General features: G+C 34.5%; 1 protein-coding gene and 1 long non-coding RNA gene across 2 annotated transcripts in view; both read right to left on the bottom strand.

The window, feature by feature from the left end:
* Window positions 1–4,100, bottom strand: part of mEFG1 (mitochondrial translation elongation factor G 1) — a 33,840-nt gene extending 29,740 nt beyond the window's left edge. The window contains exons 1-4 of the mRNA XM_071597558.1: window positions 3,998–4,100; window positions 3,717–3,875; window positions 3,515–3,647; window positions 868–1,072 (exon numbers count right to left, since the gene is read on the bottom strand). Coding sequence (XP_071453659.1) covers window positions 868–1,072; window positions 3,515–3,647; window positions 3,717–3,875; window positions 3,998–4,066 — 566 coding nt within the window. The 5' untranslated portion in view covers window positions 4,067–4,100. The remainder of the gene's footprint in view (window positions 1–867; window positions 1,073–3,514; window positions 3,648–3,716; window positions 3,876–3,997) is intronic.
* Window positions 4,101–7,600: 3,500 nt separating this feature from the next.
* On the bottom strand, window positions 7,601–9,162 carry LOC139698941 (uncharacterized). The gene is made up of 4 exons (XR_011703031.1): window positions 8,641–9,162; window positions 8,323–8,484; window positions 8,122–8,249; window positions 7,601–8,011 (listed from the first exon to the last, which is right to left on the bottom strand). It is a non-coding gene; the product is annotated as an uncharacterized lncRNA (long non-coding RNA).
* Between the last annotated feature and the right edge of the window lie 11,793 nt (window positions 9,163–20,955).

The following is a 20,955-nucleotide window of genomic DNA, read 5'->3' as shown; positions in this document are numbered from 1 at the left end:
TGTTCTATAACATCCACCTTAGTAGTGTGTCAAAAGGTGATAGGCATGGATTATTGCAATATTGTGAAAAAATCTTTTGTCATCCACCTTCACCTGCACATTTACCTTTCCAGATATAATAAAATTAGAATCAAGATGAACTTAAAGATGTTTCATTCAAATATTTGTTTCCCTAATCTTTGGCCATAGTTGGTCAAGAGACCATGATGTTCAAGAAATACCTACCCAGATACATTGCAAGCTATGATGTCAATATTTACTGACATCTAGTGTCATCTATATATTATCATGCAATGAATGAGACCAGAGCAACTGAGATGTTATGAAATTATGTCTCCACTTAACTTTCATGGATATCAAAGTTATACAGTTTATTTTATTTATTTAGCAATAATTCAAAAACAGCATTGTTTGGCCTCAACATCGGACTATTAACAATGATATATACGAGGGTGGTCCCAGAAGTACCCGGCCTGACCTAGAGATGTCGGTAGCTGTTTGAAAAATATCACCGTATTAGAAAGTATGCAATCTATAAAGCAAATGTTTCAATTTGAAAACGCTACGTAGTTTAATATTTGTTTTAGGGAAAAACTATCCACAGCGAGTATTATGCAAACTTATTGCAACAGGTGAGCGAAGAAATCAAGCAAAAGCGGCTGCATTTAGCTAAGAAGTGTTGTTTCATCAAGACAACGTACCAGCTCACAAATCCCTTATTGCAATGGCCAAAATTCGTGAATTAAAATTTGAATTGCTACTTCATGCACCCTATTCACCAGATTTAGCCCCCTCGGATCATTTCATGTTCGCAAACTTGAAAAAATGGCAATGAAAATTAACCCTATGTTGGCATTAAATAATTACCTCATTTGAGATAATACTCTGTAAGGATTGGCTCCCATCCTGTCTAGTTTATTAATGAATGCAAGGCATGGCACAGAATAACGTTTCATTTGTCGGTTGACTGTCAAAGTTTGACTTTGGACTCCGCCAACAGCACACAAGACCAGGATTGCACCATCCAATACTCTTAAGGCTCTTTCCACTTCCACAGTGAAGTCTACATGACCTGGGAAATAAAAAATCTCATTTTAAGTCACAAGTAAACACCAACATGAAGATGATGAACACTTATTGTTTTGAAAGACCACTAAAATCATCTTTAAAAAGCACGTCAGAGTCCAAAATGTTTAATTCACTGATGAATAATCAAAATTAAAATTTTACTGTCTATCACAGACCCATATGTTATCAAGTGGCAGGCCATTGTGGTTTCTCAACTTTACCATCAGTACACCGAGAAGTTTATCAACTGAAAATTGCACATTTTTAAATTGTTTTAGGCATAACTTTGTGGAATTGCTCCATGATAAATAACATCAAAATAAAACTTTATAAATCCATATGAAAATAAACTTTAATGCCATTAAGCATTTACGTTTTATGTGGATTTACAATGTAATAGTTTGCCAATTGCACTCCAATATCAAAGGCAAACTAAATAAAGATGAGAGATTCATCCACGGCAAGCGACATGACCGGGCAACAGCTGAGTAATATATCTACATGAGTAAAACTAACTGCTGATTTCACATGAATACTTTATTTGTGTGAGGAAAAATGAAATCACACAGAAAAAATCAGTAATCTTTGTCACTTATACATTAGCACTATTTCTTTTCAACTTATATCAACCAAATTAATTTATATATTAATCAAAATTATTTAAGTAGCATTTGAATATTTTTTCCAAAGCCAAATATTTTTAACTGCCCAATTATGAAGAATGAAAACCCAATGGTTGCTTCAATGACTGCTACTAGTGAGATCAGTTCTGGAATGGGATCACCAAAAAATTCTGCAAAAACTAAATAACACAATTATGTAATATTTTCCAGGTTCTTTATTGTTGTATTACTAGCTGCATTGCAAGAACAGCCTCCTTTATATATTTGAGATGAAACGGACCAAACATCAATATATTATTGTGAAAATATTACAAACTTATGTAAAATTTGGGCACAAGACTTTGAGAAAAAGTTAGTTTCCTTTCCAAAAAACAGATAGGCAAAGATATGCAAGAACTATACAATAAATTTGATTTTGCATGCAGCTAAACAGTTACTCAGGATCAATTGAAGGGTGGATAGAAGGGTAAATTATTGCTTTGTGGGATGATCAGCTTTGGTTTAAAAATGGGAGAGGTATGAATGAATTTATAGGAATAATTAAGTCAACAATTAGAAAGGAAAATAAGAGTATACCCATGATGAAATAGTTCATTTAATATAATTGATATGAACATTGGAGCAAATAAAGAGAGATTAACAATGTATTGCACAAAATAGGAGTAGATTGTAAAGCTCAAATTATTCACAACCTACACATAGACTAGAGAAAAATGTGGGGTAGATGTGTGACAATCAATATAACAAAAGAAACGTTATAAAGTTTAAAAAAAAGAAAGATTAAGTTAAATATTAAAAGGTAGAGGACATAAACTACAACATGTGGAACAGGGTCCCCATCTTGGAAATGTTTGGGACCAAGATGGCCAAAGTAGCCAGTACATCAGATGAATTGCAATAGGTAAAGCAAATTCAACAAGGTGAAGGGAATTAATGACAGGGAAGTTGAGTAAGGATGTTAAGGTCCATTGTACCTTTGATATGGAGCATGGTTTTTTACAACACAAAAACGGTCTTTGAAGCAAGATGAACGGCATAGATTGGAGGTCTTCGAAATGTGTGTGTGGAGAAGTTGAAAAGGTGAAATTAACAGAAAGTAAAACTAAGGCATGGTTGGGAAGGAAAGAGAATTGTTGGGAGAAATCCAAGGGAGGCAGGAAATGTGGATGCCGATAATTTGAATTGGCAGGGGGTTGTCAAAGACTGTGATATAGGGTAGGATTAGGATATGCATACTGGATGGAATGATAAGAGGAAGAATTGAAGAGGGCTTATTAGTAAGTGGGGGTAGCAGACCATCGTCTGGACATACTAATGTCCAATGTGTCTATTCCAAAACCTACCTTACAATAGACCACTAAAATAATAAACATACTTCTGTTTTGCCAAAAACTACAGATACTCTGTAAAATACATATCATACTGTGAATTGAGATGGATATGAACTTTATATTAACCTCGAAAAAATTCATTGTTTTACATAATATATTATTTTGAATGTTTTACTAACTGTACACTTACGTGACATTGAATCTCCATTCAATGCCACATAAATATGAATAATATGAATGTGCATGCAGGTAGGTGCGAGGTATAGCGCATTTGCATTAGACGGAAGATGTAAGTCTTCTCATACAGGCGATCAGCAATAATACGTAACGATGTTAGTTCTGGAACGTAAACTAGGATTTGGACAAATGTGCTCACTAGTATTTTTGGCAATTCATGGCACGTGAAGTTTTGATAATAACCAATTGGAGAACCGTAAATTAAATGGACCGCCAATTATTTTACTTAAATATTAAAAGTACACCATAACATACCGGGCGTGTCAATAATATTTATATTGTGATCCTTCCATAAAGTATATGTAGCCGCAGACTGAATAGTTATCCCTCGTTGTCTTTCCAGTTCCATTGAATCCATTGTTGCACCGACATTGTCTTTACCTTTCACCTAGATGAAATAACTAATTACGTTACATGATAACTATTATAAAACGCCAATGACTATGCAGAATAATACCTCATGCATCTCCTTTATACGTCCGGTATAATAGAGTATTCGTTCTGTTAAAGTTGTCTTGCCGGAATCGATGTGAGCCGATATTCCAATATTTCTTATGTGATCTAAATCTTTGTGCTCCGCGAATTTTGCGAATGAAGACATACATTTCGGGCATTTCTACAAAGTAAATTACGTATTAATTTGATAAAAACGCTTATAAAATTTTGAGTCATGAATTTATAGGCCAATCCTGGAAATTAAGCTTAGGCTAGAATAATAAAATGCTTTCAAATACTAACGGCTAGCAATTTTGACCCAGTTTCAACAAATTTTGCCAAATAATCCGATTTCCGGCCGATGGAATACATTTTAATTTAACTCACGTGTGTCAGGTTACCAGCCTTGAGATGCGCTCTCAGTACTTCTGTAATTCGCACTACTTTCAAGTAAAGCCATCATTTCAAACACTGACAATTTACTTCGCTGACAAGAACATGACGATGATCACTTCAAAATTTTCGGCATAACGGGATTAATACATTTGAATAATGTGATAAAAAAATCAGTGTAGAAAATGTCATTATTACTTCATTTGGATTAGCTAATTTGACAAAGATGGCATGGCACAACGAATGCAACAATCATCGGTTAATAAGGAAAATAAGCACTTCGCATGACACTGCGTTTTAATTAAGCCAGAACTGAAAATCGCGTTTAATATAAACGATAACAGATGTCTCATCCTCATTCTGCATATATTATCCTCTGGAAAAAGTCATTTACCTACCGCAATATAAGGTAACGCTCTTTCGTAGGTTGGTATTTGCGATAAAATTAAGATTGGTGAGCGTCAGTTACATGTTCAGCGAATGAGAGTACTGGCGCGAATAAGTTTGTTATGAACATATTTTTTCTGTGGTTGCCCTTGAACTAGGCTGAGAAGTTGTTCATTCCGAGCATACATAGATATTCGTCCCTGAAATGTGAGACGCACAGATTAAGGTCCATTTATCAACCACATCTCAATTTAATTGACGGTGAGTAAAACAGCCCGCATTGCCCATACAGAATTACAATTTAACTTACGGACATAATTCTATTACTCAAGCCACTATAGACTCTTTTTGTTAGTAAGTACTTTCGCGTGAGACAAGTTGTATTTATAAGTATGAAAAAGATAGAAATTGGCAAAAAAATGGTCAAAAAACCCATCTATATCGTGATATATTTTGCTTTGTTATAGTTTACACAGATTTAGTTTGAATGCAACATTAGAATACACACACACATATACATACCATCTTTGTCAAATGAGCTGATCCAAATGAAGTAATGATGACATTTTCCTCAATAAGAAGCATACGTTTACCTGCTCCTGTAGTAGATGTTACACCCTAAGGAAGTAATCCTTCAACCAGGAATCTTAGTTTTGGCCCTGGACCCACAAAACACTCTACAATCGAGCTGAAAATATCATGCGGTGGTTTAATTAAATTTTTCCTGAGTTTTTTCAATGAATTAAGTCTCACTGTATACTGATGGAATATAACACACACATTGAAATTAGGCCTAATCAATTCCTTAAAAATGAGTTGGTTTAATGATGCAGGATTTATATTCCAATTTAATACATTTCAATAATGAAGGTAAAAAAGAAACTTGACACTTCCACTATAAAGATTTAATATTTCACGACCATGGTTCCAATGCTGTGCATCATCATCAGGATACAACAAATACTTTCCAAAAACAAAATCAAGACAGCTTTTTACAACACAAATACTTTAAAAAACATAATAGGTTCACCCAAAGAAAAAATTCACATAATTCAACAAAGTGGGATTTATAAACTCAATTGTGAGGACTGCAACGCCATCTACATTAGACAGACAGGGAGGACATTCGATATTAGGATTAAAGAATGCCGTTCATGCTTCACAAAGAAAGACAACAGATCCCTATTCGCCAAACACATCTAGGGAAAAAATTCACTCCAGTAACTTCACAGCAGACAGTCTTCACACTGAAATGAAAGGATGCGGGTTGAATGATTTTGAGGAGTTGGAAATTTGGCAATCCCTTCTCTCTGACAGGTTTGAGGTGGTCAGTGAAACATTATACCTCTCATGTTCCCCCTCCTAAAGTTCTTAAAAGACTCCCAAACTCTTTCCTGCACCAACCCCACCCCCACCAAAGCAGTGATGATCATCAACCATCCCCTTTAAAGGTCAAACCATTGTCGACAATCACCCCCCTAATTAAATGTAGAACACAATGTGTATTTTTTCCACCGTAATTCCTAAGAATGATGGAGCGTTAAATTGTGTTCTTCATTTAATTAATGTAAACTTAAATTTGAGCCATATACCCTCCCCTAGACCACTAATAGGTTGCTTCACCTAAACTCAACTTACCCCCTATCCCTTACTTCCCTCTTACTCTTGGAGCCAGACTATATGAGTTGAAAAAATGTTGATGTATTTTACCTGATGATGATGTGCAGCATTGAAACCATATCCATTAAATGTTAGATCCTTATAGTGGAAGTGTAAAGTTGCTCTTTTACCCTCATCATGAAGGAATTCCAAAAAGTTGAACCTGAAACTGTTATGTATATCAATGGAATAATATTTTTTCATAGAGGAATGTCATACGATCAGCCAGGATGTAGCCTCAAATTATGTTATTTCTGATGATTTAGGTACAATATATAATATTCTTTTCCCTGACAGTATTATTTATCTCCTAGTAGAATTGATGAACATAAAGAATCTGCACATGCTGTTGCCTCAATATCCTTCTTCTTCATAGTCATATTTTATCCACCAAAAAAAATTAAACCTTAAGTTCTCCAATTACGGTTTTAATGAAGATGTGTCGTAATTCAAGCTTTTATTAATTTAATCATACCTTACCTAAGTTCAACTATCTTCTTTTCATAAACAAAATATTTCTATTGTATCTTAGTGAGAAGAGTGCTTGGGCAGTAAGGGAAGAACAAGATCTTCAGGGAGAAACACAATGTGAAGTAACTGGACCTTTCAGAGGTTTAAACTAAAGACCTTTATCTTCATATACAGCTTACCATTCCTCATTACCTCTGGTAGGAAGCTAATGCTCATTATTAAAGATTGCAGTAAAAGAATAAATGTTGATTTGAGAGATGGTAGCGCACCTCATCCAATGCTAATATTAAACATATGAAAATAATATGTTAGAGCTAGATTATCACCAAAATGCATAATATGTTAGATAAGTGGCAAAAAAGCAAAACAATAATGGCAATCCCTTTGCATGCATTTTATGGTAATAATTTTTTTCTTATCTCATTGTGAATCATTTGTGACTAACTGCTGTTCAAAATTTCATTTGCATTCCCTCAAGGTTAATTTGTTACATATGTAGTAAATTGAGCCAACCTGCATCTCGTCATTGTATTTTAATTGAAGAAAATGACACAAATTCCGCAAAAATAATTTTGGTCTTATTCCTTTGAAGAATCAACAAAATCCTCCAAAAAGATCATCAAACAAGATTTTTCACCCTGAAACAAGATTTTGCTTCCATTCTGTTCCTTTTATCAGGGTAATCACCTACATTTCTCGGCCCTTTCAAAAATTGGTTGTATATCAAACTCAATTGTTGAGAGCGAACGTAGCAAGCTAGCTCTTTGTGATTATATTGTTTATCCTGGAATATCTTTCTTTTTCAGTGTCTTGGAAATTGAGCTACCTACCCTTGTAGGGTATTTATTATTTAAGACTTGTGCAACGAGCTATTTCAGGACTTATTGACATGGTAATTTAAGCAATAAAATTAAATTAATAGTAGTACCTATATATCAACTTCAGTTGACAGTATTGTTCTACCAAGTTTTATTCTCATTATCAGAAAAATCCATTTAGCATCAAACTCCAGTATTCGTGATGATTTCATGATTACATTTTGTGTGAACTGGGTAAAGCACATGTTCTACGCATTTTTTTGCTCTGTGGATGAACAATTACTCACAGAAAATAAAAGCAATAGTTGGCCGTATAAAAGGTATTATTGGCTTTAAAAAACACTGTAACCCAAGATATTATTGCATGAATAGTATGTAAATGGCAAAATATTTTTCTGTGGTTCTTATGGCCTACTTATTTACCATCTGTACTACTACTATTAATATTGTCTGCAAAGACATACCAATAAACTAAGTTGTTTTAATCTCTCCATTGCATTTAGTCAGATTGTTGTTTTCATAAATGAACTAGGAATTTATTTTTGAAGGCACTTCAAACCTAGTTTCTTTGCATTGTTTTTATCAAGACCTGAAAGACATAAGCACACAGCATGCAGTCAATTTAATTACTGTGGGACTTCTAAATGTATTGGGGTACCTCTGCCAATCATAATAATGTATTGCTTTTTATATAATCACCTGAATTAGATTAACCAAATATACTGCAAATGTTAAAAACGCTAGAGATAGTAAAGATGCTTCCAGTGAGGGAAATCCAAAACCATTCTTACTTCTTTTTGTTATCATTTTCAGCAATTGTCCATTATCTGCAATAAACGAAGTATGTCAGAATCGAGAAAAACATATAATAGAAGTAGATTTCTGTTAAATGGGACTTACGGGTACAACCATTAGCCTCAATCAAGCTTTTTCTTAATGAGTGGAAGGAAAATGATTGAAGTGCATACGTCATATGTTGGCTATGTATTTCAGGCGCGGTCACTTCATGATCTTTTCCGATTTTCGTTTTTGTGATTTTGTTCAAGTCTCCCGTAAAAATCGCTTGTAAATATAGAAGAATTAGAGAAAAGTTGGATGAAGAAATACATAATGCCATTCCAGTTATACACCCCCCTTCACGAGTTTCGTAAACTTGACTGTAAATATTTTAAATTTCGTTGGATATCTTCACTGTAGACTTAGGCGAATGAGCGTTACCTGTGGCAGCTATGTTTTAGATGGTTCGTCAATTCCTGTAATGAGTTCTTGTCTGGGTCAGGAACCATCTTAATTACTTCCTTTAGCGAAGCAGTCGAGGAGTAATACCATCCAAGTTGGGAGTTAGAACGTTGGGTTTAGACGCGTTTCATGTTAATGCGTTATTTTAAATATATGATTGTTTCCATTCGCCTCCACTCTATTCGGCAAATTCGAACATAGCGCTCATAGCGATTTTTTGTGACAGTAATCATGTGTAAAATGGAAGTAACAGGTTTAACGTTATCGATTTTTTTGAACGGGTTTAATGACCAACAGGCTCAGTAATGTCATTCTTTGTTTGCCTAGAATATCCCATTACCTAACATCCCAAACATGTATCAAAAGCAATTTTGAAGGTTGTTGAAATAATTGGTGGGTTGGTTTAAACACAAGACGATGAGTAATTCAAAATGAGAAACCGGCCGAGTTGACATACCAATTAATAAATAATATCTTTCTGGAAACCACCTTTGCGGTCTCCTTTATTGATAACAGAAAACCGATTGGCATGTTATTAATTCTGATAAGACCATGGGGGAGTGACGCGGGATGACGTCATCTTTGTAAACAAACTGACTGCAGAGAATGTAGAATAGCGTAGGTGTTATTTGTTTGGATCATATCTTTGAAAATGGGCTTGTTAAGATGAATATTAAAACGAGTTATTATGAACTCGTCGAAAGAGATTCGGAAAATGTTTCGGTAGCATGGAAAGTGTTCTCAATATTGTTTTATTTTGGAGCCATTACTAGTGGCATTGTATGCAGTTGCTCTTTCGCGTATTTTATGGACAGTGTTGGTGGCAACTGCATCTTGTACAGCAGCATTACTTTTAATTCGTCGATTTTTTATAACGTGTCTTCGATATCGTTTGATGCTGCCAATAGTCATTGGGGAAAGGGCACAATCTGCAATTTTTGCCTGTGTGTGTCCGTTGTTTCCATCTTATTCGGATTATCATGGGCGACGTTTTTCTTAATGTGTGGGAAAGGAGGGAGCACGCATCAAGGGTGAGAATAAGTTGCACGTTAGTGCAATAAGCTTTTGAGTACGCAGGAATAAAATATTGCCTCCACGTAGACGCTCATGAAACATTTAGTGTTGTAATTTACTCATTATTAACTACTCATTTTTACAATGTGCATTTGTCTGACATTTTTCTCTATCTTTAAGGCTGGCACGTCCATGGAGAATTGTTTACCCAGCTTTAATTTTCAATGCAGCCTATTCAATCGTCTCGATTGTTTCTGCTACTTTCCTGACAAATGGAATAGAAACGTTTTGCTTCAACTTCATTCGCAACATGCATGCTGACGATTGTGAACAAATTTCTCTATATGATTTTCGAGCATTCTCTAACAAGCCTGTTCATTTAGATGGTTTAAAGGTTTCAGAGGTACGTCTTCAGGCTAGCGTACTATTACTATGTGTAATGATTTTTTGATACGAATAGTGTGATCAATCAAATGTTCTCTTTTGGGTCTTGAAGACTGCGGCATGGTTGAACGCTGGCTTTTGGATGCTAGGATTTGTTACCATTTTCATTCGCTGTATATGCGCTGCAGATTTCGAGTTAGTTCATGTGTCGACTTCAGAACCGCCGCCAGAATTTACCAGTCGTCAGACCGTTGTAAGACTCATCCGTGCATGTTAAATATTATGTTGTATTTCTACATAATATACCTTATGTTGCATAATGTCTTCTATGTTGCAGGTGAGAGTGGCAGAGCCTCCAGAAACGGATACGACAACGGTTTCGGAAAACTAACCGTTACTATTGATCATTAATTTTGGTTTAAAATGGAAGTGTGTTTTGTATCAGTCGATCGCATTTTAATTTTGTTGATACATTTTATAAAATCTTGCCGAACCATATTAGGAAGGAGTTGGGCGTGTTGCAGATAGTCTAAGTAAGCCAAAATGCTTAAGTTGTACTGTGATACTAAATTATAAATTTCACTGACCTAGATTCCGTGAATTTACAAAATACGGATGGCTTTATTTTAGTTGACTATAGTATTAATGATTGAACCCATAATTATAATGGGGAATGTGATGGAAAAGTGTTTAATGCAGACACTTAACAAACTGTGTTGCCTTGTTACTATCAACACTCCTCCATCTATGGGTGTCTTCCCTGGTGAAGGGAAGATGCTTAGAGCTGGAAGTGCATGATGGGCTTTCATTATGTGTTTAATTCAGTACTTGTTCGAGGTGTTAAGTGCTAATGCTTTGAAAGAAATCAAGGTTTCCAGTCCGTATGCTCTACACATTTCTGATAGGGTTCATATGGAATGAATTTGTTCAAACAGCCGTTTCTACCATATAAATCTCTTTAATTTTATACTTTCGTTTTGATAGAATTTATTTTCAGTATTGCTTTGCGTCATAATTGAACAAATTGTGAATTGAAGGAGCTCCAATTCCACATGCTCATTGCAATGTAAGTTCCAGTTGTACATATATGTTTTCATGCCCTTGACTGCACTTGACCGTAACTGAAAAGGATATAATTTTAGTACTTATTTTTTTGTAGATTTACCTCCCTTTTTTGTATTCTCTTGTTTGAATTAACCCTTTTATATTTGTTGACATAGCTTTACATTTATTTTAAAGTTGCTGTTGTAAATTATGTGGATAGGTGCACAAGTGTTATGCACTAATAGAATCTTTATAGTTAATGATTGACAGCATGACAACTCACCCAGTAAATGCTTAATCATCAATGCTCGCGTCAAGATATCTCAGTTTTTTCACTGACCTGAAACTTTGCAAAAGGGAAATCAGTTAAATTGAAAATGGATCAAGTGTTAAATATATGTTACCAAAAAGAATTGCATAATGCCTAAGATTATATGGATGAAGGTGGTTTAAGGATGTGCCTTCAAGAGTTTTATAGTACTCTCATTTGAAATCAGCTTGCAGGATTTATCAGCTCCCTCTCGAGACATTTTATTGGGCAAGTTCCTCTTAACCCTTTCACTGCTGGGTAGTTTTCGAAACTGCTTTGAAAAGCAGGCACTTTTTTGCAATATGATAGGTTCTGAATGTTTCTGTAATGTTCCATCACTCTTTTTCCTGGTGTTAGTATATATTTTTCATTACTTTCATCAACTTAAATTTTTTCTCTCCGCAAGCATATTTTTACTAACAAATCATTGACTTTAAAAAATAGTCTGAAGCGTTTTTTTTCTATTTCTTTTGCTGGTGTGATACCTTTTTACAAGGTTCTGTTAAAATTCCATCTTTCTGTCTCAAAATTTCTTCATTGATCCTAAGTAAGCCTTCAAAACCTTTTGTCTTTGAGATGCTCAGAAAATAAATTCTCTTATCTTCATTGTTCTTAAATTTCTTCCCTCAAATCAGATGTTAATTTTTAAAAAAGGGAATGGGTGGTTGGGTTGAGGATCAGGCTTGGATTAGGTGATCGGTCTCCTCAAATTTTCATGCTGTCCAGCAGCTGATGCGACAGAGGCATTGTGTTGTCCAGGATTCTGTCAACCCTGACCGAAGCTGTGCTTCTTTCTCTCTCAGATTGTGTTGTGCAACATGTTAAGCAGGTGGATGTGGTACAACTCATTAGGCATCATGTGCCTCTCTTTATAAATTAATCTTTTCAATTCCGATGGAGCGTCATAGTTCCAAAAGTGTCAGTGCGGCAATTTTCATTGGGAACTAAGTGATTTTGTCTTTCCTTGTTAGTGCTCTGCATTGGTTGAATGTTATACCTTAAGTCCTGCCCATGTTAGTTGTGCTTTCCTCCAGTTCTTGATACAATGGTGCAAAATATTTTCTGTGTGATTAAATTTATTTTTGTTCTTTCTGTATGCGTGCAGAAGTCAGTGCATTGCATCTGACATCAAAGCTTGTCTCCATATGCCTACCCAAAAGTGCTGAATTTTCAAGGCTTAGCATATTTAAACCAGTTAGACCAAACTTTTTGATTCTCACCTGCAGGTGAATGGTTATTCATAGTTGATTGTGCCCATGAATGTCAATGCATTACATTATTTAATACCTGTATGTACCTGACCAGAGAGGAGAAGATTTATGCCAAGAATGATAAACATGTTGTGTAGCTGAATGAAAGTTTATGCCCATAGCAGTGAGAGGGTTGATTTGCAATCAAAATCTTTGCTTTAATAAGCATGGAAGCTAAATATCTTCAAGACTAATCAGGTTTGTTCTGAAGTCAGTTTTAAAAAATCTGATGTATATTTAAATTGTATTTCCTTATCTTTCTGGTTGAGTGAATGTGATTTGAAGTTCAATCTGACAAGCAACATGCCCTGCCATTAGTTATTTTTCTCTTCAAGTAACTCCTGAAGCCGGAAAAAACATTTTTGCTCATTCATTTATGTTCTTGTAATACATTATTGATTATTCTTAAAACTAATATTCTTGAGTCAAGTATCTTTAATGTTACAGTGATAGTATTTCGAAAATCACCTCTGGAAGTCTATCAGAAAATGAAGGATATCTTGTTTCAAGTTAACAATGTAAGGACCATTATTCAGTAGTGTAGGGCTAAATAAAATTTGAGCTTCCTTGCCTTTAAATGTTAATTTCCGTATTATATGAATAGAAACTCTTGTTGAAAAGAGGGAATATTTCTCTTGCATCTGTTGTTTTGCATGTCTAACAATTTTAAGGAGTCAATTGATATATTTCGAACCAAGTCCATTATTCTTTTAAATGACTTCGTAGAAACAGATTTTCAGAAATTAATTTGCCATTGATTCATAGGTATTGTTCTCACACTTAAAAGAAAACCTAATTTGGTTGAATCTGAGTGGAAGATGATTGAGCAGTTCATTATCAGATCTCTCCCTAGCATCAGTTATTAATGGCTTACGAATCAGCTGAAATAGTTTGTAAACAGAGAAAACTTTAACTGACTACTTTGATTTTTGAAAGGAGTGGATTATTTACAATCCAACATCAACAGCAGGAATACAAAAAGTAATACTTCTTGTCAAGTAGCTGGTTAAGATTTCATGGAAACATTTATTTAAAAAAATAAATTTTTGGCACATCCAAATTGACTTACTTCCCAGAAGTTTGCTTTGAATTTGACTTTCAAGTTGAGCAGTAATTTGGTTAATGTGTGCAATTGGGCCTACGGTCATTTGGTGGCCCTAAATTTAAACACCAACCTGTTTGTGTGATTTGTGTCTGAGTGTTTGCACATAACCATTCATTGGTTGATGAGTGTTTAATATGAAGAATGAATGTTGAGATGATAAAATTTTCATGGACCTTCCTTGGTGTATTGTACCCATCTCTCACTGTCAGTATCTAATTTAAATCAAAATTGCATGAAAATATCCATATCACTGTGACAAAATATCGAAATCTGCAGGAATATTGTGGGGTAATTGATGAACCTCCATTGCTGCACATCTCAATCATAATTACCTGTACAAAGCAAAGGTATGGCATGAATGCAATAGTTGCTTGTTCCTAATGGCTCAAACATTGCACAGAATCCTGTCAACTCTATTTTTGTGACTTTTTCTCACCTGCTAGTGTGTCTTAGTCAATAGATGGCTTGGATTACACTAATTCCCGGAGCTTTCATTTAAAGGACAATTAAGGCAAAATAAGCCAGCTATTGGGCATGAAAATTGGTGCTTATGAATCAAGCATTGCTTTTTGATGCTTTGAAGTATTTTACATTTTTAACTTATTTACCATGCAATAGGGTTGCTACCAGCCTGGAAAGCATGTAACGCTATGAAAAGTCCAGGAAATAAAATGTGATTCCTGAAAAGTTGGGAAAAATTAATTTTTAAATATCTACTACCATTAAATTGTGATGTTTTTTTAGTGTAACCTCAAATTTACACTTTGTGATATTTCAATGATAGTATGAAAACTTATCCTGATAAATTTGCAGCCAATGTTGTTTCTCAATTGTCGATTGAATTCTAAATAGAAGCAACACTGCCGCCATTGGTACAAGACCTAATCATTGACTGATTTAAACTATTTTAGTTTGTCAAATTTCCACACTTATAATTCAGTCACTGAAATTTTTACCCAGAAAAAAGGGAAATTTCTTAAAGAAATATTCTGAGAATCCCATCAATTAGGTAGCAACCCTGAATAAGCCTGTTAATCATTTCCCAATCCGCTAACTGAGTAGCAAGTTTTGCCAAGACAAAGGAGATCTTGATTGTTAATTTCTGCAATTTATCAAATAGGGCATATACCAGTTGAAATGTTGTCTTCCTGGAGAACACAGCCAGAGTGTGCCTTTATAAAGATATTTATGGCAAATGAGGATTCAGTGGTGATGAGCTCTTTTCTTGTTTTCTCTCAAAATTCAGCTTCAACCTGAGTAGTTGGGAGGCCATTTCAAGGGGGGACAAAACAAGCACCACCCACCCAGGCCAAATTATTTACCTTGCTCCATATTTTGGGCCCTGTGGGCCTATGGTGTGATTTAAATGAAAACTTATGATTTAGAGAGGGTTCTTTGGAGGGCAGAGCCTTGGCATTGGTCAATGAAGAGAAAGAAAATATTAACATAGTGTGTGTAGTAAAGGCAACACAGCTCTCAAGAGACAAATGTGTTGACCATTGGGGACTCTTGAGATTAGGGCCATCTTTCATTGGGAGTAACCTCTCAACCACTTTGCTCTCCATCTCTTGGGATTGTAATATTTCTCTGTGGTCTGGAAAATATATGCTTAAAGGGTCTTATGCATTTTCCTACTTGATTGTATCTGAGCTCCCTGTCTAGTTTATCTGACAATTAGAATAGGGTGGTCACTCTATTGGTATTTACATAATTTCCTTCAACAATCAGAAAAAGCTTAATTTTTCCATAAGTCTCAAAAACTATTAATGAGAAGGATGTTCCTTTTTGTGTTGGATAAGCAATAAGAGCTTATGAGAGGAAAATTTGTGTGTTCAAGTGCCGGCACAAACGAATAATAAGAATAAGGCCAATTGGAATTAGGATTCAGAATACGAGTGGCTACCCTGTAGACCTTTTCTTTAATTGTGTGGTAGTGCCTGCTACATTCCTTCCCCTTATTATTATTAACAATATTCAAAATATTTATCCCTCTGGTAACAATTTCATTTCAATGGGTCTCATGATCTTCATAAAAATTTAATATTATTTCTTTGAGTTGCTGGTCATTAGTTTGGTATCAAATTGATGCTCAAAATATGTACTGTAAGCTTTATAGTTCATCACAAATTTTGGTAAAAAATTTTATAATCCCCTGCAAAAATAAAAAAAATCTTTGTCTTGTATCCTAAGGATTTATATTTTAAGGTGTTTTTAAGAAAGTGTAAAGGAAATTCGAAGGACTAGCTTAGCTGGAACTTTGAACACGGCTAATAATGTAATCCATTTGAAGTGTTCTTGATTACTTTTGATGATTAAGATTGTCCACCTTCTGCTAGTGGAATATACTTTCCATCCATTGCCTTTAAAAAATTTAAGTTTTTTCCCAATTTATTAGTGCTGGCCCTTTTTTCTCTCTATCAACTGTTACATTTTTCTACTACTACCAAATTAGTCTAGTGAAAATTTTATTTTTTTTTGTTTTTGCCATTGCTTATTTAATACTGCAATTTTTTAATTGCCTATTAAGAATGCATGCATAATTTCAGTGACTCCCAAACTGAGTGCCATGCTAAATGTCTATATAGTGTGGTAATTCAACCTTTCTGTAAAATTTTATTGGGAAGGGAATTACAGTGAGATTCTTTTCCACTGGCAATGTACCTGGTACCAACATCATTTTTTTGGTAACAAGGCTGTAGCTGCTCAAACTGGTTTTTTCCAGATTAAATGTTTTGTTGTACCCAAGGGGATAACATAGCTTTTTTTGGGAACCACTGGTTCAGTAGAAAATTGACTTGTGAAAATTATGAGCATGTGAATTTTTTGACATTTGTTAATTATGGGTGGCATCAGTTGGACTGCAACTTATATTTTTCTTTGGAATTGAATGGTTTGTTGGCATAGAGCACTTATGCCAGTCAAGGTTAAACTGCCAATCGGGTGCTTACTTAGGTGCATGCATGGCACAGTATTGCGTTTATCTTGACTTAAACAATGTGGAAGGATATTTTTTCATTGTTTGTTAACCAAATAAGTTGACATATCCCAGGGATGGGACATTTTCAACTCATTCAAAGTTGGATGCAGTAAAATAAATTCATGAAAATAAAAAAATAATATTAGATACACTTTTTAAAGTGTATATTGCTCATTTTAAATGACAGCCAGTAGTTGTTGTCTCATCATTAAATATTTCAAGAATCAAGTCTATTATTTTCTGTTTTAGTAAAGAAAATTAAGTTTTTTTTCATAGTGATAAAAATATGTATCCTACTAAAGTGAGTAATATCTGTCAATGAAGTTTTCAGTTCTAGGTGATCCTAATAGCAAGTAATAACATTTTATCCTAGAAAGTACCAGTTTTCACTAATTACTGAAAAGCAATAAACATTGGTGTTGCTCATACTGACCTCTTAAAAGAGCCATTGATAATATGATCCTGATGTAATTTCAACGTGTATTGTCACATAGTAGCATAGTGGTGTGAATCCTTCCATTTCTTATGTGCCAATTAATGGAATGCTCAATTTATTGGGTATAAGAGGGTTTGAAGGCCATTGCTAGGCTACGTCCGCATGAAATCAGTTTGTCCATCCTACACTGCCCTAGCATGCTCAGTCAAATTAGTGTGGGTTTGAATTGCTCCAGAGGGATGTTAGGAAGAAAAGGCTGTGATGAGAAAGAAATATGATCTCTGTATAAAACCCGTCTTGCTCTTTGGCTCATTATACCGTGACCCTCTGTATGCTCAGCGACAAAAGGAAGGGGCTACACTCATGGAGGTAAAATATGTTGCTCAAGATGAGTGTTTTAATTGATGACACATCTTGATACTTGTTAACTTACATTCAGGATCAGCATTGAGCCTGTTCACATAATTGATGAAAACTGTTACCTTCAGTCAATGAAGGTGGTAAGATGTAATTCTCTGGCAATCAAGTTATTGCCAAAAAATTAAATGAGTAATTCCATCATGTGAGTGATGTTATCACTTTTAAATTAAATGAAGGCCGATACGGCAGAGTTTACTAAAATATTCCAATAAACTTGATTTCACTGTTATTCCACTGCAAATGTAAATTTGAATATTTGGGGTTAAGTGCACCAAAATTTTTTTAGCCAATATCCAGTAAATTATGTTGATATACTTGTTTTTTGTCAATAGTCACTGAAGTATGTGATGACTAATATTAAAATGCAATCTCTTTTATTTGGTATCTACAGAAGTTACTATGTAGCCATAAACAATCTGGTGGAATTTAACCCATGGTTGATTTTCAGATTTTGTAAAAATATAATTATTATGAGATTTTGTTGATGAGTATTAAGCTTAATTTCAAAAGTTAATTGAAGTACTTATTCCTTTGGACAAAATTCTAGGGTGTACTTACTGATTGTATTTTACAGCAGATAAGATGTACTCCCTTTTTAGGAAAACAATTTATAGGGCAATTTATACCTGTGATTATGTACGGGCATATATATTAAGTGGCATGCAAATATCAATGGCCATGGCAAAGTAATATAGTGTGTTAAAGTATCACTTTGGGTTGGTTGGAATTGTTATCATAATGTAGATAGGGATGCAATGTAGTCCCTGGACTCGGGTACCCTTTGAGACAAAAATTTCATATCTTAGGTGCTTGTTGATATTTGAAGACATCATTTACAGAAAAGAAGATCTTATGTGCTGTAAAATACTGTATTATTGTTAAGCAGATACATAGGTATCTTGATTTACCGATAAAGCTTCATATTTAGTAGCTATTTGACACTAAGGTATCAGGTGGATCCATTTGGCTATACGATGGTATTACTATTGTTGCAGTCAGCATATTCAGATGTTCAGTCCTGAATTTTAACTGTGAAGATGCTGACTGCAGTGAAAGCCAAATAGATCAGTGTAGGAGCAATCTGATGACCTTGGTGTTATCAGTACTTCATTACAAAAGCCTTTGTTACAAGTTTAATAACTATTTATCAGAAGTATTATAGTTGGTTTTATAGAACTCATTATTTAATAAATGTTACTTTAATAAATTAGGAAAAATATGCAATAGAATATAAATGAAAATTAAACTACATATAACTGTTTCACAATAAAATCCATTAGCATTGCAAGAGGTTTGTTATTGACTTGATTTTGAATCTGTGAAGAAACCAATAACATGGGTAATTTTTTGTTCATTTTGCTTTCAAAGATGTATTACAAATAAATATTTAAAAAAAACATGTGAATTTTCATTATTTTCATCATTTTTACATTATATTTCTTAAAATGGCAAAATTTGTTCTTGACAGGATTCCTGATGGTTCTGTGGAATCAATTTTAATGCATGACAATCATGTATGGGAAATATAGGAATACAAATGCTGCCTTGGTCACCTGGTTGAACTAATTAGTTATTAAAAATTAATCAGGCAAATTAGGTTATGCTCTGTCTAGTACATGAAGCTATGTGTCCTCTGTACTTCACCTGATGATGACTTGATAAGTTGAAACTTGGGTCTTGCATAATATGTTATATGTAGAAGAATAGAGCATTTTCTTTTCTGATTGAAAATTAATTGTGATCCTTAGTTTTCCAAGTATACTACATTGGTTTTAATTATCAAGCTAGTTCTTTCTTGTGATGAATTTCTCACAGTAATAAAAATGGAGGAAGCTTGAAGTCCTTTTCATGTTAACGTGTAAATGATTTGCTGATTTTTTTACAGTAGTAGTTTAGTTCACACTCTTAGGCTGATTGTCTTGCATACTGATATTTTTAATTAAGTTATGCTTTGAAACAATGGAGCAATTTAACTATTCCTGTTTTTGTTATTGCTTTGAAAAAACACCTTTCTATTCTTTTGAACATTTCCCTTGGTGTGGCACAATAATTTTATATGTAACTGTTCCTGCATCATTTTGTAAAAATGTGGAGAGAGTTCCCTACCTATTCCGAGCTATAGCAGTTCTTAATTATGGGTGCATTTTGAAGAAGAACAAAGATTAAAAATACTGTAAGATGAAGGTATATATGCTAAATAGAGATTTTTGTAACTTCCATCAGAATAGATGTACAAGATGCATAGATTTATGCTCTACGGCAGGACTAGTTATCTAAGGATCTTAATATCTTACAAATGTTAATTTCAATGCCCGGAAACCAAGACCTGCATAATCAATTGTAGTGGCTTGCTTCACAGCAGCACAAGCTCTTAAATATTGCCCAATCAATGAATTAACTGGCAAACAAGTGGTGTTCCCTTGTCTTTAAATTTAGAAGACAATCAAACCTCCCTTTGCCATGTCAGTCAGCTAGTGGATGTAGCTGAGGCAGGGCAGGGTAATGCCATTATGAGGACAGTAATTCAAAATATATATATAAATATATATAGATCTTATTCAAAAGTCTCATGGATATGAAAAATGATTTAAACCAAGGAGAGAGATAGCCTTGGCCAACAAACACACCTACAAAAGGATCTTTACATATATTCAGAACTTTCGATGGCCAAACTACCTTCCTCCTTGGAAAAGACAGGGCGCCATAATAATCATTAGGTAATCTACTCACACATGTTAGGTTTTGGATGGACACAACTACCAAAAATAATTAACTTGTTTCTCCCATTAGAGTACAGCTCTACATCCTACTCTGCAATAAGCCCCTCTTCATCTTCATATACTTCCTTCTTCCCTTCATTCTATTCAACATCCCTATCCCATTCCTGCTCCTTCCTCATTTGCCGAATATTCTCGCCATTATCAGTCTTTAATATCCCACTGCTATTCCATATGCTATGCATCCATTTCTCTTGCCTCTTTACGATTTCTCTCAACAATCCCCTCCCCCACCATACCCAGCATTTCCTCATTAGTTTTCCTTTCCACTTGACTTCAACATCCAAATTTCAAAAGTCTCCAATCTATGCCTATCATCCTGCTTCAGTGATCATGTTACCATGCTTTAGATGACTAGGCTCCATTTAAAATTTTTTACAAGACTATTCTTATCAACCTTACTCAATGTCCCTGTCATCAACTCCCTCCTCCTCGTGAAAACCTCTTTGCCTGGTGTAATTCTTCACCTTACTACTTTGACCATTTAGGTCCACAACACTTCCAAGATACTTGAACTATTCCACCTAGTATAATTTTTACCCTCTATTTTAATGTTTAATTTAGCTGACAAGCTAAA

This window comes from Hetaerina americana, unplaced genomic scaffold (genome assembly GCF_022747635.1).
Source record: "Hetaerina americana unplaced genomic scaffold, ioHetAmer1.1.p SCAF_9, whole genome shotgun sequence".
Lineage (NCBI taxonomy): Eukaryota > Metazoa > Arthropoda > Insecta > Odonata > Calopterygidae > Hetaerina > Hetaerina americana.
Note: the sequence above shows the minus strand (reverse complement) of the source record. Positions and strands in the feature narration are given on the sequence as shown.